Here is a 25948-nt window from a genome sequence, read left to right as displayed (position 1 = left end):
TAATGCTTGTGAATAAATTAGTCAACTTCCATCTGCAGCTCACTTTCACATTTCACACATTTTGTATCTGTGACACTATGTTTCTTGCATTTCATACATACTGTTTTGGTTCTGTTGTTTCTATGTCTGCCACATATGTAACAAATTTCAGGTTTTGTTGGCTCCTTGGTCTTCTCTTCTTTGTGCCTATACTCGGTCAAGAAGGTGTGAATATCCTTGGGAAGTGTCTCAAGTAACGCTTGTTGATTCAAATGATCTTCCATTAGGTCCAGAGCAAGATGTTTCAAAAAATTTGTCTTCTTTCTTTATTACTAGGATTGTTGAATTTGAAGATAATGTTTGCATTTATCCCAGCAATTTCTAGACGTCTGCAAAAAAGTTCAAATAGCCATCGTCACGTTATTCTGGAAGTACTGTAGGATGAGCACATCTGATCTACAGTGTCAACTCCTCCTTTGGTAGTATTGTAGTCCAAATTCACTCTAGATTTCTTAGTCTCTTGATTCATTTCATTTGTGTCGTGCATTGTCGCTAAAAAAATCACAACTTCATTCTTTCTAGGAACAGTAGAGACCATAAAATACCATCTTGAAAACCGAAGAGGCATGACTGAACTTCTCGGGTTTTATTTGCATAGAATTCTTGAGGTATTCCCCCCCCCCCTCCCCCCCCCGCCCCCCATGGTTTCCGAGGAAGTCAAATCTTTGCCGAGGGGATTTTCAGCCACAGGGTAGCTACTGTAGCCACCGTCAGTCATAAGATTTCTGTTTGTCTTCTCAATTGGTGTCACTAATCTTTGTACAACGTCATCAGGCTTGTTAGATTTCAGGTAGGGTCCTGCTTGCTACAGTAAGTTTCAAAATTCAGGGTGTAAAATGTTTTGGCGTCACACAAAGCATAAATCTTGATCCCATATTTTTCAGGCTTATTAAGGATATACTATACAAATCCGCAGCGTTCTCTGAAAGGATGCAACATCTCATCAATAATGACAAACTCGTTGACATTATAGTGAGCAAGGCAATTATTGACAAACTCTTGATGGAAGTCCCAAATAGGTGCTAGTTTGTCACTTTATTTTCTTTCATTCCAGGTACCCACGTTGTCGGACCTAAGAGTTCGAAGCAAAGCGCTTATAGCTGAAGAGAGCTCGTAAAATAATCATTCCTGTACCATCTGCATCTCACAGTTCACAGCAATTCACGTGTCGTCCTTTCTTTATACCTGTTAGATATAATGCACCTAAAAGAGCCTTTATCTCTGGTTTTGTGAGTGTCTGCAGTCTTGTTCTTTTGAATATTGAATTTCAGCTCTTTTTTTTTTTATTCTGGAAGTATTGGTTTGTATTTTTCACAATGTTGTCAATCATCCCATCAGTAATGACTAGATAAAATGCATCAATTTCTTTTTCCGTAATTTCAGCACTGGCTTTTGGACCTGGCAAAACTTTTAGAATGTTCTTGGCCTTCGTTTTTAGAAGAAGAAGGAAGCAGTTCACTTATCCAAATAGTTCCTTTATTTTTTCCTATATAAAATCGGTAATCATCTGACAATTCTTGTAATTCTTCTTCTGACAATTCTTGCAATACTTTCTCTTAGTCTTCAAGGCATACAATTAGACGGTGGCTTTTATGAGACCAAATGAAACACATGTTTTTATAAAAGTAATATACTGTAATAAATCAGTATCCAAGACTGTAAAAAGTATTGAAAATTGCATACGGGAACTTTGTTTCGATTAAAATATTCATTATATAATAATATAAAAGAAAGATTTCCTTGAGGCGAAAGATAAACACAAGTACAGAAAATACTTACATCACAAGGCATGTAGCAGCGAACACCACAAGCACAACATTCACGTTTCAAACAACAATAGCGACCAACCTACTGAAAGCATGAATTACGCAAATGTAGTACGTGGTGACATCTGTTGAGAATAACAAATACATATCTGGACATGGACACAACTGTAACACTATCTGTGATACTAACAGGAAACCACATCTTACGGCTAACTGTCGGAGGCGCGCCCACCAAAGGGTTAACAGAGGGGAAAATGAAAATGTCTTCTTTTTTTTATTTTTGCCGTAAGGATCAGAAACATGGGAAAAAAATCTGAACTTAAACAGAAAGTAGCATATAGTTTTAGTGCGCTCAGATTGCTGTGCCTGCACAGGGTACCACACAGGTATGTATTATAAGAGAAGTATAACTGTAAGGAGGAGCTGTATTATAATCTTGCCAAGCTGAACAATTTTGCAAGAGAAAAACAGTGACATGGTTGATAAGAGAAAACTGTTAAATAGATTCTAGACTGAACCTCAGTCAGGAGATGAGATACACTGAAGCCACTGAAATGTTGTATGAAAAGAAATCAATAAAAAATCTGATTTCTGCAATTTATTTTATTGAAATGACAGTAAGGATATAGAAGAATTCATGGCCAACATCTGACATGGAAAGTGTGTTACTGTCATAATGCAAATAAAGTTTTTCTGCCCTATGTGGTGTAACACAGGAAAGATTACAAAACCCTCCTCCTATCACACAGCTGAAGAGGGTACAGTATTAAGAAAAAAAACACCAACATAACTGTCATCTTTCTGAAGCCTTATAGATCACTTAATCACTTATTGACACACAACAAAACATTGCTTCAAATTTATTTACTTTCTTCTCACCTATTTGAAAACTAAGCTGATTATTCAAATATAATTATACAATGTACACTTTCACAGCTAGTGTTTACTTCAGTTAAAACTTCCACAGTGATCAGGCATGGTTGATGTAAGGAGGTATATGGAAGGGTATGAACACCTACATTATTCTACAATCGTTACCTCCCTGACAGCAATATAATTAGCAAACAAGGAAAAATTGCTTATGTTGAATAATGAATTATCATGAAATTCCTGCACAAAAAAGCCCTGAAATCAAGAAAGACATTGGTCTGAATTCAAGCACAGCTTTGGAATCTTATCCCAATACTAGAAGGGAAGCACAATCTATTTTACAGATATGTCATCAGGTTCAATTGTCTTTCTTTTGTTGTATATTTTAATTGATTTTATCTGTCAGTTCAGTGTTAATATGATGATTGAAAGGACAAACCATATTTTGTACGATCTTCTGCAATGAAACAATTGTGAGGAGGGGGGGGGGGGGGGGGGAGGGGGGGGGGCAGGTCACTCAGGCCCCAGGTTGAGAGGGGACTCACCTACTGTGATAACAAAGGCTTGCTATCACATCTGATGCATTTGCCACAGTAGCAGCATATGAGAAAATCTAAAATTGCTGTTATATAACTAAATAAAACAGTGTTTACAAAATGCACACAGTGCCTCCAATCAGCATAGATTTCAGAGTATCTAGCCATTACCAATGTGACAGTCATGTTCGAAGGGGGGCGGGGCGGGGGGGGTTATAAATAAATAAAGAAAAATATAACAAAAGCCTGTAGAACACAACAGACTTGTGCTGATAATCATCATTAAGAATGACTAAAGAATAAAAACCATTGTCTACTGAATTCAACTCATTTGTTCTGAAACACAAAAATTGTACATAAGCAAGGGCAGGAAAACTAGTTATATTTTTAGCTTATTTCATAGTTCTTAAATTTTGATGACTTTTTTGTAAAATTTTGATGTTATTTGTTGCCAAATTTGGTGTTGTTTTCAGATGGCTTGTTTTTCAATTATGTTCTTTGTTTTTGTTATATTTCACCATTTCTAAGTCTTATTTTGCAAAATTAATTTACCTAACAATTGCGTATAACAGTACTTATTGACATCACACGTCTCAATTGGATCATCTATATTTAAAAAACTACTTTAGTTCATTCCCATTAAAACCAACTAATTAAAAACAAGTAAGTCTATATCCAAACAATATTGGAAGTTTTACAAACTACAGAATTCCTATAACTTCAAATTTCTATTCAGAGACAATATGCTGTCAATTCTTTAATACAGGGTGTTCCATTTATCTTGACCATCTCAAAGTAACTTTTTGTCCAGAAGCAACAAAAAATGTACCAAGCATTTTTAGCTATTATCAGGATACTAAGCAGCATCATTTCATCTCTTGTAACTTTGTTCGTTACAAAGGTATGAACAGAAGTGTGTCTTTTTTAAACAGCAACCTGCATTTTTTATTTGGTAACCCATTTCCCGTCTTCAAGACCTGTTCACAAATGTAATGCAGTGTATAGTTCATGTAAACATGATGTCGTTAAAAATGTAACACAAAACTGGCTTTTGACTCTCCTGTACAGCCTCACAGTGAAAGTACCTGGGGTATTGTAACTTGTCCACTTGCTGGAGTTGACAGGGGGGGGGGGGGGGGGCGGGGGCCCTACACACACTAGGAAAATGCATGCCAGTCATTCAGGCAATCATCTTCAATTGACGATTTATATGAGTATGATGTACAGCAATAATGAGAAGGCAGAAATGTTACTTGTCTAAGGAGAGCATAAGTTAGCAGAACAGTAATTGCAATAATGTGAGAAAGTAGGTTTCTGTAGGCTATCAATCTCTCTAGAGTTTCTCCGCCTGAGTGGCGTTATGCCCAATTTCAAACATAATAAAAAAAAATTAACGATTATGAAGTTTTTAATCAAGGACTGCACTTACTGTGCACAGCATAATGTTTAAAAGTTCTGCAGTACTGTACTCCTCATACCTTTACCCTGAACAAGAAAGCATTATTGCAATTTCTGTTCTGATAACTTACATTCTTCATGGATGGGCAGCATCTCTACCTTCTGTTCATTGTTAGACGGTCTACTCTTCCCCATCGACGCGCAAGCCGCTTAAGTGGCATCACATCAAAAGACTTGCACCCGGCATAGGGTCTACCCGACGGGAGGCCCTAGTCACACGAAATTTCCATTTTTTACTCTTCAACTGAAGATGGTTAACTGAATGACTACTGTGCATATTCCTTGTGTTTCCATTTGTTTATTGTCAGCTTCAGCAACTGGATGAATTATGTTGTTCTGGCTACCTGCACCTTGTGCTAGTACAGAGGAGTCAAAGTCTGTTTCGTGTCGGTTTTTTAACAACGTCATGTTTACATGAATGTTGCCTTGTGGTACATTTCTGAGCAGGTTGATGAAGGAAGTTGATAAAAAAACATAGGATGCTATTTCTTTAAAAAAGAGACACCCTGCTGTCCATATTTTGTAACGAATCAGGTTACAAGAGAAGAAATTACGATGATAGCTAAACAATTGCTTGACACATTTTTTATTTGCTCCTGGACAAAAAGTTATTTGGGATGGTCAAGATAAATGAGACAATCTGTGTATTGTGAAAACTGCCACTCTGAGTCTACATTCGAACATGGAAGCCAAATTGCCTTCAGTACAACAGCAGACTTTTGACAATGTCCATATTTTCCACTGGCATGAAAAGCTGCTATTTAACTAAATTCTGAAGGGATTTGATTGTTACCGAACATCTACACTACAGGGATCTGTCATTCCACGTATACATAACAAGCTCTTTGCCAGGCCATCATCACGATCATCATCATCCTAAAGTTGAAACTAGAACCTACTGCTGTAAACACAGACCTTCATGTATCTGTGACCATAAGAGTTGACAGCCTAGTTCAAAGATGCCACCCAACACTTTTCACAAGCACAATGTGTTTTGCTGTTTCCTTCACCTCTACCTAAGAACTTCTCTTCATGCTTTTCATCAGTCTGCTAGTTTCATCACTAAAAATTCCTTTGCCCATAATAATGAATCTGCCTTCAAACTATTTTAAACAGGAAAAAGAGTTAACAGTTTTACCCGAAGATGTCTTATTTCCCAAAACTTTTTTTACAGTAAACTGTATCAAACACAGTTTATTTTGGAGAGGGCTTTCATTTTCCACATCAATTAAACTGCATATTTTCCTAACACATAAACACAAACATGACAACTGCTGAAAACAGCATTTCAGTTTCAAAAACACACAAAGCGAAATGGCACCTGGTTAGTTTGCTTCTATCAACCAATCACCACAGAACAAGTGACATCATGCAAATGTGTTTCTGGGGGTACAAGAGAACACTCCGAATGTTTACCACAATATTTACTCAATATTTTTCTATTATTTTGTGATATGAAATCTATGGTGGCAGCGTAATCTGTAGCATGGCCTGAGTAACTGAATGAAGCAAAACAATGATTTATGTGATTGAGAAAGCTAAAGTGTTGTATTTGGTGGCTTTTGTATTTGCACTTGCATACTATGAAAATATGCAGTTTAATTAATGTACTACATTAAAGACATTAAAGATTTTTCTAAAACAGGATGTTGTTTCTATGATGGCGGCAAGTATAGATGTACATGATGTTACTGCTAAACTAAATTACAGTGATATAGTTAAAAAGATCACTTGTCTGAAGTGCAAAGATGAACTTGAAATGTATAGTGAACGTATTTCAAGTTTACAATCAGTAATCTTAGGATTAAGAAGAGAAAATGACAGCCTAAGGCATGAAAATATGGAGCTTAGGTCGAAACAAAGAATGAGTGTACTGCCGAAAGTTAGTAATTATTAGTCGATGGAATGGAAGACAGTGAACGGCAAATGTAAAGCACAAGGCAAAAAAATGTCACCTACAGTGAGTAAACCAAGTTTCGAGTGTGAAAACAATTTTAATATCCTTTATTCCGAAAACTGCAGTAAAGTGACTGGATCGAAATATGAGGTAAATTCGAGTGTCTCTATGGAAAGCATTACAAAAAGTAATCTTCACAGCAAAAAAAGTGAAAACTCACACAAAACTGTTAGATTTGCCCTACCTGTGCCTCACCTCTTACCACAAACCAATAGTGATAAATGTGAAAGTGTGAAATGTGGTGAAAACGAATTTTGTAAACTATGCAGTGGAGAAACAAACAAAAAAATGGTAAAAAATACAATCGTCAAACCGTTGAAAAAAAAAGGTGCAATGTTATCTTATTAATAGACAGCCACGGCAGAAATTTGGCGAGTGTTTTACAGGACAATTATAAAGATATCCAAGCAATAGGAAGAGTGAAACCATGTGCAAGTACGAAATCTGTTACTGATGTCGACCTGCAGGGAAACAAGAAAGAGGAGAATGAATATGTAGTGTGTATAGCTGGTGCCAATGACATCGCAAGAAATGAAGAACGAAACTGCCTAGAAAGCCTGGAAAACTTCGAAGAAGCAAATGAATCACGAAACACCATTATTACAACGCTGCCTCACAGGTACAATTCGTGTGTAAATAAGTTGATTTGAAAACCAAACATTACAATGAAACAAATGTGTGCTCATTTTGGCAAATCTAAAATATTAGATATAGGCAAACTGAAAAGAAGCCTACATACCAGACATGGTATGCACCTAAATTCTGAAGGCAAAAAACTCTTGTGGGACAAAGTATGGGAAATTACCAAAGAAAAAGACGATTTAAACAGAATTCTCAGTCACAAAGTAGACAATGATGTTTTTTTAGAGGAAAGCATAATAAATTAACCCTTGCATATCAGAATGTCCAGTATGTAACTAATAAAACAGAGCAGCTGAGTATTTACCTAAATGAAACTAAGCCACACCTCTTCCTAGCGAGTGAATTGGGGTGCAAGGAAGAGAAAGCATATGGTTACAGGCTAAAAAATTACGAACTTATAAACTTGTGCTGCAGAAAAAGACACACAAAAGTGGTGGGGTAGGCATTTATAGTAGAAATGGTGTAAAATGTGAAAAAGTTAAATGGATAGATGATCTGAGTACTGAAATGGTATTTGAGGTTGCAGCAGTAAACCTGAAGTATGGAAACAACAGCCTTATTATAGCAGCACTGTATAGGTCACCTGGAAGTAACACAGAACAGTTTCTAAATTGCCTAGAGGACTTGCTGGAGGGGACAGCAATGTATAAAAGACACTTGTTGCTTGTTGAAGACATCAACTTAGACTCATTAAATAATAATGTTAACTATTTGCGCTATATGGATGTATTACAGTGTTATAACTTTAAACAAATGAACTCAGAACCTACAAGAGTCACTGCAAATATGAAGACATGTATTGACCATGTTCTCACAAATGCAGGAAAAGAGAAAGTAAATGTTAACACCTTAGAAAACTACATTTGTGATCACAGAGCCCTTACTATGGAAATTGATGTTGGGAACATAGATGTAACTGAAAGTGATACATTTATATATAAAAGAAAATTTAATTATTCTAAACTTAAGATGGCATTAGGGAATGAAAAATGGGAACCAGTGTACAATGCAACTGAAGTGAATGAAAAATGGGAATATTTCTATAAGTTATTCAGTAACACTTTAAATGAAACCTGTCCTTTAGTTAAAAAAGTAAATAAAGGTGTAAACCATAAAGCCGAGAATCTCCTTCCTGTAATTATTGAACTGACGGAGAAAATGAAAGATTGCTACATACTTTTTAGAGATACTAAACTACAATATTTCTCAACAAAATATAAACTGCTCAGAAAAATATACAGAGAGTCCTTGACTAACCTAAAAGCACAGAAATATACCTCTGAAATAAGGAACTCTAGCTGTATCAGTAAAACTGTCTGGAAAATAATGCATAAAGAAAGTCAGAAACAGAATTCTTATGAACACAGCAACATAACATTAAAAGAAAATGGTGAAGAAATAAATGACCCAAAAGAAGTGTGTGAGAAATTTATACAAAAGTTCAGTACAGTTGGTACAAATGTAGTTCATGTCAAGCCACAAAATTTTAGTCTTGGAAAATCTAGCCAGCCCTTTTATATCCACGGCATTACTGAGAGGGTCGTCCTAGCAATCATATCAGTACTTCGACCAAAAATGTCTTGTGGCTGGGATGACATTTCACCTAAACTGCTAAAGGAATGCAGGGATGAATTAGTGAAACCCCTGACTCACTTGATAAATACCTCCCTCAGAAATGGAGTATTCCCTGACCTTTTGAAAATTACTGAAATTATACCAGTGCATAAAAAGGGATTAAAAACAGACACTAAAAACTACAGGCCAATATCATTAACGTCAGAACTAGGCAAATTGTTAGAGAGAGTAATACTACATCAAGTTGAATCATATTTCACCAAACACAATCTGTTAAACAACCTACAACATGGATTCAGAAATGGGAGATCTACTACAACAGCAGTAGCATCTTTTATACATGAAATATTAAATAAGCTGGACAAAAGTGTCAAGGTAATAGGCACTTTCCTACGTATGAGTAAAGCCTTTGATACTGTGAATCATACCATTCTTCTGTGTAAGCTAGAAGAGTACGGGTTGAGAGGACTAGCCTTGAAACTACTTCCCTCCTATTTGAAAGACAGGAAACAGTGTGTAAAGCTAACTTATCAAAATAATGAGCAGCTCCTAACAACCAAATCAAACTTCAGGACACTTCAATATGATGTACCTCAAGGAAGCATTCTAGGGCCTTTTCTGTTCCTTATATATGTAAATAACTTATTTGAACCTCAAAATTGCATGGTTGTAAGCTATGCCGATGACATATCCTTCATTAGCTGTGGCAGTGATATCCAGTCTGCAGCTAACAGTACCGAGATCAGTTTCAATACTCTGTCCGCATACCTTATAGCAAACAAGCTTCTTGTAAATAAAGGCAAAACGGCAATAATGAAGTTCATCCACAGTTATAATGCTGCCCTAACTGATACTGTATTTACATCTCCATTGGGTCTTGCATTTGCAAATTCACTTAAATTTTTGGGCATCGTTGTTGATGAACACTTATCATGGAAAGACCATGCAGATAATATTTGCAAGAAAATCAGTAGAAATGTGTATCTACTGAAACGGGTCTCAGCCTTCTTGGACCATGATACTTTAAGGCAAATATATTTTGGGTTAATTCATCTGCACGTTCAGTGTGGTATTGAGATATGGGGTGGGGCATCAGCAGTTCATATAGATAGACTTTTTAGATTACAAAAAAAGGCAGTAAGAACGGTAGCCAAGGTAAAAAAGAGAGAGCCTTGTAGAGACATCTTTAGAAAATATAAAATTCTTACGGTGTACTCCATGTATATACTGCAGACAGTCATGTTCGTGAAACAAAATCCTGAATTTAATATGAGAAACAGTAATGTACACAACTATGATACACGGGGAAGGGAAAATTTTCATAGAATTGTGACTAATAAAAGGGCAACGGACCACAGCCCACACAGAATGGGAGCAATTTTCTACAATGCACTACCCTGTGAACTCAAGAAAGTAAATCTAAATATGCTAAACAGAAGACTGAAGCAATTATTAATAGAGAAGTGTTGTTACTCTATAGAGGACTTTAAGTTGTAGTGCCATCTTGGAAAACAGTGTATATAGACAATGTCTCCGATCTATCAGTGGTATGAAAGAATGTAATTATACACTGTATTATGTGTAGTGTACTATTATAAATATAAGCTAAATTGTGTTACACTATAGAGGAATCTACTTGTAGTGCCCTGATCCATATGTTGTTATGAAAGAATGTAAATATTTTACTGTATATGTGTAATGTAATCTAAATTTTACTGATAATGTCCGAAAACTTTTTGTTATATGGACAGAAAATAAATAAATAAAAAATAAATAAATGTGTTACACAAAAGAATCAGGAAATTTTACTTCAGCAGAAAGAGCTGTTACCAGCTGACCCACATCTAGGCATTAGTTTTTAATCACAAAATGAATGGCCAGTTTAATGTTATATAGGTATCTAAGTGCTGAGGACAAATATCAAGATCCAATTTCAACATTAACAGTTATCAATATCAGTAAAACCCCTCACATTTATTAAATTTTTCTATTAGAATGTGAAAAAATGTCAATTTTAACTGTAATTTGTAGAAACTGTTGATTTGTGTTACATCAGTATGAACCGTCGATTTTGAATTATTTTTTGTGCTATCTTTTATGTAAAATTCTCCAGTCCCTACACACAAGGTTTTGCAGGGCTTCCAAGATCAAAACAGACTGCTTGATCACCATTTCCATTTGAACCAGATCCCAGCTCCATTACTGACAATATGCAAACATGATATTCCAGCTTTTCAATACACAACCTCTGGACCTGTTGAAATAAAAAAGCCATAGGAATTGCTAGAGGAACATTCAGTCTCCACCTTTTCTCTCAGCCTTTTCAACCCCATTCTCAGAATTTTTGATTGGCTATTGTTTGACTCCTTATTGCCTTATCATTGAGTGTGTTCTCTGGCCAGTTTCGTTTGCTGATTTTCATTTGATAGTGTTCTGTATGGTGACACTATAAATATCTTTGAAATGCTTCTCCTGTTCTATTTTGCAGATACTCAAAACATAAAAATCCCAACATTTCACATACTTCTAGGTATGAACAATACCTGTGATAATAATAACTGTGTTGTATAGCCCATCAGTGAGCCTCCGATTTCCCCAATTGTGCCCATTTCCTTCAAATGCATGAAATGATCAGAATACTTCATCTGCTTTCTCAAATTACAAATGCTCATGAACTATGGATAGCAGCATAAACCATTTTTTTAATGGAGTGTTCTCCTAAGCATCTGCTCCACATGTCCCACCATAGTTGAACAGAAAGCTTAAGGTCACCTGGACGTCATAAGGGCCAAACAAATGGTTTCTTTTCTTTTTATAAATGTCTATGATTCTTCCCAATTCTAAAAATATATACATTATGGATAGTGCTTCATCATTTTTGTGTTTAAGTGCCTTTCTGCAGCAGATGCCGTGCACAAATGCCTAGCTGTCACACTACTGTCAAACACAAAACATTGCCTACAATGTCTCATTATTTTATTTTTTCATTGCTATTCCCAAAGCAACTCATTTGTGTAATATTCTTGAAGAACATATCGACTGTCCTATGAGCAAGGATTTATTGCAATCGATCTTTCTGTCGATAAAAGTAGATTACTTGAGTTCACCTATGTTTTTCGCATGCATTCATGTTGTAAACTTGCCATCGTAACTGTGTGTTTCAACCATTTTACATTGTGAAATGCCAAAAACGAAGATATTTTATTGCACTCTTAAATTTAATGGTAATTAAGATAAGCACATTGTTGGAAATCATAAAAATGAAGAAATTGTTACGCCGCAGAGAAGCAAAAGTTCACCAGCGAGAGCTTCAGGCAAGCTCTAAGAATTGTTTTTTTCAATTGCTACATGTAAACATTGTAACAGTGAAAAATCCCTTACATCTAGTGAGAACATACATAAGAGAAAAGGCCTAACCAGCAAAATTGGAGCAGAGTATCAAGTGTGCTAAGTAATGAAATGTGCAATGACATCTTCTGTAACATGCACAAAATATAGTGAAGTGAATTTTTGCCTTGCTTATGCCATGGCATCTATTGCGATGGGAAGAAAAGCAGCCCAGGTATTTTGTGGTATCCTGGATCTCCCGCTGCCACCATTCACATTTCAGAGCTATTATAAACATTAGCAGAACACCCTAATTCAAGTCACTGAAACATCTAGGCAGAATATCGCAAGAGAAACTGTTATTTGACAATCTACAGATACTGAGGCTACATTGGATGGCATCTGGTGCTAGAGATTCCACATATCACTGAATGGAGTTGTCACAGTTTTGTCTGTAGATACAAGCAAGGTGCTGGACTATGAATGTCTTACAAAACACTGACAAGGTTATGCCAATAAAAATCAAGGTTACACCAACAAAATAAATGAACACAAATATGACAAAAACTTTGAAGGTTACAGTGGCATTATGGAAAGCTAGGGAGAAGTCTGTTTTTAGTAGGTCAATTGTTATACATGGTGTGCAATATATTCCTTATCTTGGTAATGGTGACTCTAAAGGATTTAATACTGTTGTGGCTGCTATTGTGGCTGCTACACCATATGGTGTAACTGAAATTCAAGGACCGGGATGTATATGACAGGTGCAGAAGATAATGGAGGACATAGGAAATTCTGCAAGGACATGATGGGGGAAAAAACTCTCTGTTGGTAAAGCAAATACCACCAAGGGAGACTCACTGAATCATGACCAGAAAACCTCACAGAATACTATGGTCTAGCTATCAGTAGAAACAGCCGAAATGTCAGTGAGATGAGAAAAGCAATTTGGGCAAGAGCCATCTGATTACATTACATTATCTTGTTCTCACCTTATTCGATTTAACTATGTGGCTCATTGAACAACAGAGAAATTTCTTCACTCACTTTGGGCTTTAAGTTAAAAATCACCCAGTCGCAGTTGTATATTCCAGGGTAGACAGCTTCCACAGTACATTTTTAACAGGCATCCAGACTTGATCCTATTCAACATTATTAAATGTGGTCCTTAGTCCTGGTGGGTGGAAAAATGTAACATGCACATCTTGGTTTTGTCAATCAATATTATCAACTCTGGCAATCCAGTTGTCTTGTGACAGCCAGAGCGAGAGCACCAGCAGCAGCGAGTACTGTTTGTATAAAGCGTTTATTTTGCATTTTGTTTACGACCTTCCACTAAGGAAGGGATTCTATTTGTGTTTATCTGCTCTGCATAGTAACTAACAGTTCTTGATAAAACTTTACGTAGTTTTCGTGTTAGATTTCTTAGTGTTTTCTTGATCATTTAGAACAGAAAGCGCCCTAAAACCATCTTTTGTTTGTTTCGCGGCCGTTAGCCACTAGTCACCTGAATCAGCAGTTGTCTTGTGACAGCCAGAGCGAGAGCACCAGCAGCAGCGAGTACTGTTTGTATAAAGCGTTTTTGTACTTATTTGCTGCGCTTAGCTTTTAAATAGTTTTTCTGGGAAAACCTAGCGTAGTTTTCGCGTCTCGTATTTCAGTGAGTGTTTCTTGATTATCAGAGTAGCTCATCAGAAGATTATCTTGGGAATTTGTCACCGTATAGAGTAGGGTAAACATAGTCATGTGTAGGGACTGTGGTTGTTGTGAGCGGACGCAAGGAGAATTGGCCACTCTTCGGGGGCAGGTGGAGGCTTTGTCTGTTAGGCTCATCGAGCTCGAGGCGCAGGCGTCGGCTCGTAGTGGCGTTGGGGCAACTGTGGTGAGACCTATGCTTACTTCGGTGGCCTTGGAATCACATGGAACCCCTGATGTCGCTGCATCTTCCGGCAGTGAGCATCTTACCGGTCAGCCATCACTCCAGGGTGAATGGCGGACAGTGGTGGGCTCGCGCGTGCCTGGCCGAAAGACGAAGGTGGGATCTGGCCGCGTGGCAGCTGCCTTACCCCTTTCCAACAGGTACGGGGTGCTTCCTAGTGGTGATGACATCGTTTCCGAGCCACCACAGGATGCCTCGCCTGTTGGGCCAGTGGCCGATTCTCCGGCAAGGTCCCGACAGTCACAGAGGGCGGGCCTATTAGTTATAGGGAGCTCCAACGTTAGGCGGGTTATGGAGCCCCTCAGGAAAATAGCGGGTAGGTCGGGGAAGAATGCCAGTGTGCACTCGGTGTGCTTGCCGGGGGGTCTCGTCCGTAATGTGGAGGAGGCCCTTCCGGCAGCTATTGAACGCACTGGGTGTGACCGGCTGCAGATAGTAGCACATGTCAGAACGAATGACGCCTGCCGCTTGGGTTCTGAGGCCATCCTTGGTTCCTTCCGGCGGCTGGCTGATTTGGTGAAGACAACCAGCATCGCACGCGGAGTGCAAGCTGAGCTTAATATCTGCAGCATAGTGCCCAGAGTCGATCGCGGTCCTCTGGTTTGGAGCAGTGTGGAGGGTCTAAACCAGAGGCTCAGACGACTCTGCGACTATAATGGTTGCAAATTCATCGACCTCCGTTATTGGGTGGAGAACTGTAGGGCCCCCCTAGACAGGTCAGGCATGCACTACACACCGGAAGCAGCTACTAGGGTAGCAGAGTACGTGTGGCGTGCACACGGGGTTTTTTTAGGTTAGAGGGACCCCCCCTTGGGCGAAACGATAAAATACCTGACGGCTTACCAGAGAGGACATTATCATCGTTGATAAAGAACGTCCGTCCTCAGAGACCAAAAACAGGAAAAGTTAACGTAATATTGGTAAACTGCAGGAGTATCCAGGGCAAGGTTCCTGAATTAGTATCTCTTATTGAAGGAAATAGTGCGCATATAGTATTAGGAACGGAAAGTTGGTTAAAACCGGAAGTGAACAGTAACGAAATCCTAGACACAGAATGGAATATATACCGCAAGGATAGGATAAACGCCAAAGGTGGAGGAGTATTTATAGCAGTAAAGAAGTCAATAATATCCAGTGAAGTTATTAGCGAATGCGAATGTGAAATAATCTGGGTTAAGTTAAGTATCAAAGGTGGGTCAGATATGATAATCGGATGCTTCTATAGACCACCTGCATCAGCAACCGTAGTAGTTGAGCGCCTCAGAGAGAACCTGCAGAACGTCGTGAAGAAGTTTCGTGATCATACTATTGTAATAGGGGGAGACTTCAATCTACCAGGTATAGAATGGGATAGTCACACAATCAGAACTGGAGCCAGGGACAGAGACTCTTGTGACATTATTCTGACTGCCTTGTCCGAGAATTACTTCGAGCAGATAGTTAGAGAACCAACTCGTGAAGCTAACGTTTTAGACCTCGTAGCAACAAATAGACCGGAACTTTTCGACTCCGTGAATGTAGAAGAGGGTATCAGTGATCATAAGTCAGTGGTTGCATCAATGACTACAAGTGTAATAAGAAATGCCAAGAAAGGAAGGAAAATATATTTGCTTAACAAGAGTGATAGGGCACAAATCGCAGAATATCTGAGTGACCACCATCAAACGTTCATTTCTGAGGAAGAGGATGTGGAACAAAAATGGAAAAAATTCAGAAACATCGTCCAGTACGCCTTAGATAAGTTCGTAGCGACTAAGGTCCAAAGCGAGGGGAAAGATCCACCGTGGTATAACAATCATGTACGAAAGGTACTACGGAAACAAAGAAAGCTTCATCATAGGTTTAAGAGTAGTCGAATCATAGCTGATAAGGAAAAGCTGAACGAAGCGAAAAAGAGCGTAAAGAGAGCAATGAGAGAAGCATTCAACGAATTCGAACATAAAACATTGGCAAACAATCTAAACAAGAACCCTAAAAAGTTTTGGTCATATGTAAAATCGGTAAGCGGATCTAAATCCCCTATTCAGTCACTCGTTGACCACGATGGCACCGAAACAGAGGACGACCGAAGAAAGGCAGAAATACTGAATTCAGTGGTCCGAAACTGTTTACTGCGGAAAATCGTAACACGGTCCCTGACTTCAGCCGTCGCATGGACGCCAAAATGGAAAATATTGAAATAAACGATATCGGAATTGAAAAACAACTGCTATCACTTAGTAGCGGAAAAGCATCCGGACCAGACGAGATACCCTTAAGATTCTACAGTGATTATGCTAAAGAACTTGCCCCCTTTCTATCAGCAATTTATCGTAGATCGCTGGAAGAACGTAAAGTACCTAGCGACTGGAAGAAAGCGCAGGTCGTTCCCATTTTCAAGAAGGGTCATAAATCAGATGCGAATAATTATAGGCCTATTTCGCTTACGTCAATCTGTTGTAGAATAATGGAACATGTTTTGTGTTCTCGTATTATGACGTTCTTAGATAATACAAATCTCCTTCATCATAACCAACATGGATTCCGCAAACAGAGATCATGTGAAACTCAGCTCGCCCTATTTGCCCAAGAAATTCACAGTGCCGTAGACACTGGCGAGCAGATTGATGCCGTATTCCTGGACTTCAGGAAGGCATTTGATACGGTTCCGCACTTACGTTTAGTGAAAAAAATACGAGCTTACAGAATATCGGACCAGGTTTGTGATTGGATTCAGGATTTCCTAGAAGAAAGAACACAACATGTCATTCTTAACGGTTCAAAATCTGCAGATGTAGAGGTAATTTCGGGAGTACCGCAGGGAAGCGTGATAGGACCTTTATTGTTTACAATATACATAAATGACTTAGTTGACAACATCGGTAGCTCCGTGAGGCTATTTGCAGATGACACGGTTGTCTACAAGAAAGTAGCAACATCAGAAGACTCGTACGTACTCCAGGAGGACCTGCAGAGGATTAATGCATGGTGCGACAGCTGGCAGCTTTCCCTAAACGTAGATAAATGTAATATAATGCGCATACATAGGGGCAGAAATCCATTCCAGTACGATTATGCCATAGGTGGTAAATCATTGGAAGCGGTAACGACCGTAAAATACTTAGGAGTTACTATCCGGAGCGATCTGAAGTGGAATGATCACATAAAACAAATAGTGGGAAAAGCAGGCGCCAGGTTGAGATTCATAGGAAGAATTCTAAGAAAATGTGACTCATCGACGAAAGAAGTAGCTTACAAAACGCTTGTTCGTCCGATTCTTGAGTATTGCTCATCAGTATGGGACCCTTACCAGGTTGGATTAATAGAAGAGATAGACATGATCCAGCGAAAAGCAGCGCGATTCGTCATGGGGACATTTAGTCAGCGCGAGAGCGTTATGGAGATGCTGAACAAGCTCCAGTGGCGGACACTTCAAGAAAGGCGTTACGCAATACGGAGAGGTTTATTATCGAAATTACGAGAGAGCACATTCCAGGAAGAGATGGGCAACATATTACTACCGCCCACATATATCTCGCGTAATGATCACAACGAAAAGATCCGAGAAATTAGAGCAAATACGGAGACTTACAAGCAGTCGTTCTTCCCATGCACAATTCGTGAATGGAACAGGGAAGGGGGGATCAGATAGTGGTACAATAAGTACCCTCCGCCACACACCGTAAGGTGGCTCGCGGAGTATAGATGTAGATGTAGATGTAGATGTTCGCCATAAACACAAGTCACTGAGTTCTAATTTTGAAGTGTCAGTAGTACAATTTTTCCACATTGATGATGCTCACTATCAGGGGAGGTATAAAACAATGAAAAGATCAAGTACCTTTTATCTTCCGATGAGTGTTGAACCTTTCCTCCAAGTATCTGGTGTAGAGTTCTTGTATTTCCTCACAATTTACAATCTGGTTCTCATAGGTCCGCTGCAGAATAGCTTTTTATCATAGAAGTAGATCAGTTAATTTATGGAAGGGTGGTGCTGTATTATGTAGTTTGTTTACTGTTGTTGAATAGCATGCACTGCTGTAGCATTGTGTTCAAGAAGTCACTTGTGATACAAAAACTGTGACCCTTTACTAATCTTGATCTTTATAATAGAGCACAAATTGATGAACAGTGGCCTGTTTCTTTACCCAGTGGTACCATTGTACAACACAGGAATAGGTTTTACAAAAGTCGGAAAGAACTAAGCATTCATCAACTGCGAACGTTTGCTTCTTGTCCTTCAGAAATTTACCCTGAGCTTTGGGAATAAAATGATGCATTTTCAGGTTTTCAAGGTTAGCTACTAACACTTCAGAAAACTCGTTTGCATTCTATATTGTCAGTCACCAAATCTTCTTCTTCTGATTCTTCAAACATGTCATGTAAAAGTTTGTTTGCCTGGACAGTCTTGACATTTTCCCATGATCATAAATTGTAACTGTCAATATTGCAAACTACAACTTCCAATAGGCCTTTATTGTCAATTCTAAGATTGACCCCATCTGTCATCAACTTTACATTCTGGTGATACAAACAAAAGCAAACATTATGGGTGCCACAGGCCCCTACAACAATACCCCATTTCGGTCTCAGCTCACAAAAGTTTGGCCTTCCAATTTTAATGTCAGGATTTTCTTGTCGGGATTCTATGACTAGTTCATTTAAATTAAACAGTATTAACCTTTTTTGTCTCTGAACCTTACTACCATTTTCTTTCATAAAAAAAACAATCTTTTTTGAAAGGTATCTAACAGCTGTTGTTTCATCCTCATAAAACCTAATAACCTTTTTGATCGTGTTTCTATCTATGAAATTAGATGCAATTTTCTTTTGTAATGCAAGTAAAATTCCGTGCTCATTTACAAACTGCCTTGTTAATTTAAGCAAATGTTCTGACACTAAGTTTTGCTTTTGTAGTAGCCTGATAATTTTAACTTTATTCTCTCTGTTTGAAATACAACATTTCATGTATAGTTTTTCTATCAAATCATCATATTCAGTGATAGAATTGTTAGAACTTCCATTTGGTTTAGTGCAACTTTTCTTTTGAAATGAAACTCCCAAATTCTTTTTGCCGCTTTCCCAATTTTTGCATTCAATGCAAAACATCTTTTTTCTTCACTCAGTTTTACAATTTCACTAACAGGTGACACATACAGGGTTTTACAAGCTAAATCTACTTTCTTTTATAGTTTCTGATGAGTCACAGAATTCTTTACCTGAACTATCACAATCCCCTTCTTTGTTGACGACAAATATCTTAGAGTAACATATTGGACACAATGACTTTCCTGGTATTATACTGATAAAAGGGCTTTTATTTTTATAATAATGATCAAATGTTATTTCTCTTTGACCTTCAGTTATAGGGTTCGTTTTTTCTTAAAGGGTCCAAGCAAGACTAGCCAAAAACGTGATGACATTTCTTTAAGTATTTAATTTCCTCATACTTGCAAGTTGAATTAACCTCTGAGCCATCTCTTAAGTAAAACAGCACTTTTTCTTCTTCAGTTAAAATACTTTCTTTAGCAAACACTCCATACAAACTTTTACAGCAAACACTCCATACAAACTTTTACAGCAAACACTCCATACAAACTTTTACAGCAAGCTTCATTAATAAGAACACCAATAGAACACCGTGACTCCACTGTTAAACTGCACACTTCAAGAGCTCACTGGCAACCGAGTGTGAGTGAACAGATGTTGGTGGAAGGGGGATATACAACACACAGACTTGTACAGGCTTGTCTGTGAGCCTGTAAAGACTTGCAGGTGCTGTCTGCTAGCCTGCTGAAACTTTCTGCAGATGACTGTTCCAACAAATAATTATTTGCTGCTTTAATTTCATGTGTTTTTTCATGTGTTTAAATTATAAATTGATACACTTCACTCCTTTAGTTCAGATACTCTAGATATTATGAAATATATTTCTTACTCATATTTGCGATTTTTTTTTTTCATAACTTCCCACTGAATTTCAAAGTTTAAATTTTTACTGGAGTTTGATATCATAAAGGTCTATTAGTGTGTAATTTTTATATTTTTATCTCATCCCTTAATGAAGCTTTTCACTATGGATACACCATAAAAAGTAACTATACTATGTATGCAATAGCTCAAAAAATATCAAGTGTGAGAAATTACACCTACTCTGAAAAAGTACTGTTAAAAAACTGAATATTTTAAAAATTTATGAGCAATAACTTTGAGGAATACATTCAGCTAGGTAATCAAGGTTTTAATTTCCAGTCTAGTTTGTGCTGAACTAAGTGCTTCTGTTTGAAAGGTCTGGGGGCAACATGTTACTTAATAATTTAAAAAAACACAGAGATGAAAAACAATGAATGAAAAAAACCTTGCAGCCTGCAATAATAAACAACATAAAATTTTAAAAGGGGTCTTGAGCCCACTAAACATTAGGAAATTCACCCCGCAAATATCAAATTTTTCTGAGTATTTTGAGCAACCAATTATATTGTTTTCCTGGGCCACTTGGTATGGAATCACCAAATACACAACACAACAAATCGGTAAATAATCTTGGTGTACTGTTTCAACAAATTAATAATTAAAAGAATAAAATTTGTTTTGATCTTTTACTATAAATAGTGTCGAGGTATAGCGTACCTAAAAGAAAAATTACACGTAATTCAGTCCTTAGGATAAAAATCAATATTCACTCCACACTGTATTCCACAGTTTTGAAATTTTTTTCACAAAGAGGTTGCAACATACTAATTATTTGGTTAAAGTTTCATTCCAATATGCACTAAAGTTTTTGAGTTATTTAATTTCAAAATATTAGTAAAAACTATTGGCCACGGTATCCAGGTCCCCGTAAGTTACCCCACTCCTCCAACTACCTTATTATCATAATAAATGAAAAGCACCAGTTTGCTTTTGTTCTACAATATTACTTTTATTGTTAACCAGTTTAGGCTTACCTTATTATCCCTCACATTTTCACATAGTATCAGTAGCAGAACAATTTTGCATGTAAACAAAGTGTTAATACAACAAAAAAATGATAAGTCACTGAACAACTTCACTATTTTTTTTTTAAAAAAATCACTTGTTGCATGAATTCCATCACAGTTTACAACGAAATATGAAACAAAAAATAATCAGTTCCTTACCAATTTTAATCCCTCTCTGCCAACTAAACGTAACACTGCGTGCTTTAATATGAATTTTATCTTCATACTCAACATCACTCACAGAACCTATGAGCTCCTTATTTCTTAACTTTTCATCCATATCTCTTTCAAGGTTCCTCACAGCATCATAAACTCTTTGGATTCGTGGCACTGTAAGAGAAAACTTAGTAATGAAGAAGTGGTACTTGTTTACACAAAGGCATAAGAATTTTTTACCTCAACAGTGATGAGGAAAATGGCACAATTAATGCTCATATTAAAATTTTGAACACGAAAAACCAATTCATTTAAAAACTTTTAAACCATATTTTTTTAGCATACTGTTATTAAAGTGATATTTTTCCACACAGTTATTCTGTCTTACTTTTTCGTACTCCCCAACAGACAAAAAGTTATATTAATAAAGTTATATGACTCTTCAAACAATTTACTCTCCTAAATTAGCACTATTAAGTGACAATTTCTTCGTTCAAACTAGCCTTTTTAGGAGCAGAGTTAGGTCAATAAGCAATGTCAAAAAAAAAAGTAAAGAAGGCAAAAGTCAAAGAGTGCGTCAATTGGAATTATAATTAAGCAGCTCCTTATAATACAGGAATTACCTTGAAATTAAGCATTCCAAAAAGCAGAGCTTTAGTATCGCACATAAAGTGCAATAACTAACACTTAGGAGACAAAAGTTACAAGTGTAAGTAACTGGGCTGCTTCATAAATGTTATAAAAAGATAAACGAAGGTGGATAAAAAAAGTGAAGATCTAGAAAGACGAAGAATTAAACCAAAGTAATTTTCTTAGCTCTATACATTGACACACTGTCTGCGTGGATACTTGTCTTGCTGTAAATAAGCCCAACTTAAGGCATGCGATGTGACTGTTCAATCCTATACAGCCAAGAGAACAACATGTCTGTCTTCTCGAGTGCTAGTCATTTGGGACCATTGAGATTCTGCACTGGGATTGAGAATGGCCCTCCTGAACCAAACTATTCAATATTTTCATGGAAGTAGCGTGATCCCAACCATTACATCCAGCAAAATTGCAGAAGGTGTAGCCTCTATAGGCCACAATCCTGTCACTGTTGAATTTAGATGAGGAATAACACTACCTCACACACAATCAACATTCCAATGCAATGTCTGAATGAGAAACCCGTAGTGTAATCTTTTCTTATATACAGTGTTCAAAATGGTTCAAATGGCTCTGAGCACTACTGGACTTAACTTCTGAGGTTATCACTCCCCTAGAACTTAGAACTACTTAAACCTAACTATCCTAAGGACATCACACACATCCATGCCCGAGGCAGGATTCGAACCTGCAACCATAGCGGTCGCGCGGTTCCAGACTGTAGCGCCTAGAACCGCTCGGCCACCACGGCCGGCTATATACAGTGTGTACATGGTGTCACTCCTACTTTGTTCATCAGGTTATGCTAAAATGCTACCGGTAATCATTTGCATGTAGAAAAGTATGTAGTACATTCATGCCAATTTAACTTTTGTTGCATGCTGTCTTCATAGTACTGCAATTATAATGTGCAGCAGTATACAAAAACTTTTGTTACCCTTGCTGTATTTGCTTTTTAATTGGTCTAAATAAAGTGGGCTTTACTCCCCCAATACACAAGAAATTTAGGTCATTCTCTCTATCAGATGGACATGTGCAAGGATTTTAAGAAAATATATTTCTTCTTGGACACAACAGTGGAGAATGAAGTAGGAATGTAGCGACCATCTGCCCTTATGTAGTGTTGTGTTGCATGCACTTTGGACATGTGTTTACAAACACTGCACTGTCAAATATTTTGTGGCACACACTAGTGGCAGTGTGCTTTATAAATGCGTTTTAGTTTTGTTTATTCTTTGATTTGTGCTTTCTATGTTCTTGTAGCTTCTGTGCCTAGTTATTAGTGTATGTGGTTGTTTGTGGGAAGAGGCCAAACAGCGAGGTCATTGGTCTCATCAGATTTGGGAAGGATGGGGAAGGAAGTAGGCCGTGCCCTTTCAAAGGAACCATCACAGCATTTGCCTGGAGCGACTTAGGGAAATCACGGAAAACCTAAATCAGGATGGCCGGACGTGGGATTGAACTGTCGTCCTCCCAAACGCGAGTCCAGTGTGCTACCACTGCGCCACCTCGCTCAGTGGTATTAGTGCATACTGACAGGGTAACTTTGATGTATTGTTCCTGGCAGATTAACTTTAAGTTGTGAGTTGTATTCTCACAAGCCGTAATATTTATTCATTGATTCTCCTGTGACCACACTGAATAAAGCCTGTAGCCCAGTTTTCCTGTGCTGAGATATATGCAGGCTTACAGATTCTTGCAATTTCAATGATTTTCAAGCACCATGAAAACAAATTTTTCCTGAGGTTTCTGCAGCTCCGACACTTCTGTGTACTATTCTCTACACAGTTCTCTTCCCTACACGTGCTACTGTAGTTCATTCCCGAGTCTCCAAAATGTTAAAAATGGAAGTATCGCTTTCAGACTCATATTTGAAGAAGACATAAAACTCCTCAACTGCTTGTGAAGCATCTGCATCTACATCTACATCTACTCTGCAATTCACAATTACCGGTAAGCGCCTGGCAGAGCACTTGTAGAACCATCTTCAAGCTATTTCTCTACCATTCCCCTCTTGAACAGCATGAAGGAAACAAGAACGCTTTAATCTTTGCATGCAAGCTCGAATTTCTCTTATTTCATTATGATGATCATTCCTCCCTATGTAGGCGGGCACCAACAAGGTATTTTCACATTCTTGAGGAGAAAGTTGGTGACTGGAATTTCATGAGAGAATCCTACCACAAGGAAAAACTCCTTTGTTTTGATGATTGCCACCCCAGCTCGTGTATCACATATGTGGCAGTCTCTCTCCTATTTCGCAAAAATACAAAATAAGCTGCCCATCTTTGACCTTTTTTGATTAATCCTATCTGCTGTGGATCCCTTACTTGATAGCAATACTCTAGAAGGGGGCAGAAAAGCGTAGTGTAAATGGACTCTTTAGTAGATCTGTTGAATTTTCTGTGGGTCTAAACAAGGGGATTCTGTTGGTTGCTCAGTTGTTTTTCCATATCGTGTCCTCAAGGTCCGACTGCCTCAGACTTTTACTGTCTTTGATGCAGAATTGTTTGCGATCTTGCGGGCACTGGAGCACATGAGACATTCTTCCTCTCCTAAATTTCTTGTCTGTTCCAATTCACTCAGTGCCCTTCACTCATTGCAACATTTGTATCCGGCAGACAAAATTGTCCAGACCATCCAGGATGGCCTCCTCCGACTACAGCGACTGGGGAAGGTTGTAGCTTTCTGCTGGGTTCCGGGGCATGTTGGCATTGCTGGGAATGAAAGGGCAGATCTCGCAGCCAAGGAGGCGTGTCTCGCCCCACAAGTATCTCAGTGTGCTATCCCCTTGCACGCACTCACCTCGCTGTTGAGCTCACAGGTCATGCGTCGGCGGGAGGATGAGTGGCTGGAAGTGACTGACAATAAGCTCCGTATAGTCAAGCCCACAACGCGTGTGTGGTGTACTTCCTTTCAGCCCCATCGACGGGATGAGGTTCTCCTCACTCGGCTTTGAATAGGCCACAGCCCTATGACGCACGGCTTCCTGCTCCGGCGAGAGGACCCTCCAATTTGTGGTGCTTGTGGCGTCCAGGTCACTGTGCGCCACATTTTATTGGATTGTGTTTTATTTTCTGACCAGCGGGTCGCGGCTGACTTGCCAGCGGACCTGCCATCTCTTTTAGGCAACACTCGGACGAATGTCGTTAAAGTGTTAAAGTTCTGTGCCATTTCAAATGTTTTTACAAAGATTTTAGGGAGAGGATCTTAATTTGCTCACTGTGTGACAAGCTCGCCCATATTTTATGTAAGTGGCCAGCCAATAACAATTTCCTGTGACATGCTTGTTGCTATGTTTCCCCTTTCCTTAGGTTTTACTTTCTTATGCAGCATTTTCCTTCTTTTCCTGCTTTCTTTGAGTGTGTGCTTTAGTTTTCTTAGGTCTGTCCACATTCGTTCCTTTTAATGTGTGTCAGGGCGCTGATGACCTCGATGTTGAGCGCCCATAAGCCCCAACACACCACCACCACAGTCTTTGGTTTGCTTTCCACACAAAATTATACATGTGATAGATGCATTCTAAGTTATTCATACCTGTAATCCCTAAGTATTTAGTTGAATTTACAGCCAAAGAATCATGTACTTTATCCTGTAAACCAAATTTAGTGGATTCCTTTTAGTACTCATGTAGATGACTTCAGAATTTTTATTACTTAGAGCCAATTGCCACTTTTCTCACCATGCAGATATCTTGTCTAAGCCATTTTGTAATTTGTTTTAATCTCTGATGACTTTATAAGATAGTAAATCACAGCATCATCTGCAAACAGTCAAAGAGGGCAGCTCAGGTTGTCTTCTAAATTGTTTACTAAATCAGGAACAGAGGAGCACCTACACCACTTCTTTGCAAATGCCAGATATCACTTCTGTTTTACTCGATTTTCCATCGATTATTAAATACAGTGATCTTTATGACAGGAAATCCTGAATCCAATCGCACAACTAAGATGATACTGTATAGGCACACGATTTAATTTAAATTTTCTTGGAGGAACTTCACTTTATTGCTGTCACATGATATTTTCATTTGGAAATCACACCAAACCATTTACAGGTACACATTCACAGCTATA

The 25948-nt window shown here is 38.2% G+C and overlaps 1 protein-coding gene across 2 annotated transcripts in view; it reads right to left on the bottom strand.

The window, feature by feature from the left end:
- Positions 1-25948, bottom strand: part of LOC124617051 (mitogen-activated protein kinase kinase kinase 4) — a 217227-nt gene that overhangs the window by 27871 nt on the left and 163408 nt on the right. For both annotated transcript variants that reach the window (XM_047145235.1, XM_047145236.1), the window contains exon 18: positions 21228-21398. In XM_047145235.1, the coding sequence (XP_047001191.1) occupies positions 21228-21398 (171 nt within the window). The remainder of the gene's footprint in view (positions 1-21227; positions 21399-25948) is intronic.

The sequence above is a fragment of the Schistocerca americana genome, chromosome 1 (assembly GCF_021461395.2).
Source record: "Schistocerca americana isolate TAMUIC-IGC-003095 chromosome 1, iqSchAmer2.1, whole genome shotgun sequence".
Taxonomy (NCBI): domain Eukaryota; kingdom Metazoa; phylum Arthropoda; class Insecta; order Orthoptera; family Acrididae; genus Schistocerca; species Schistocerca americana.
Note: the sequence above shows the minus strand (reverse complement) of the source record. Positions and strands in the feature narration are given on the sequence as shown.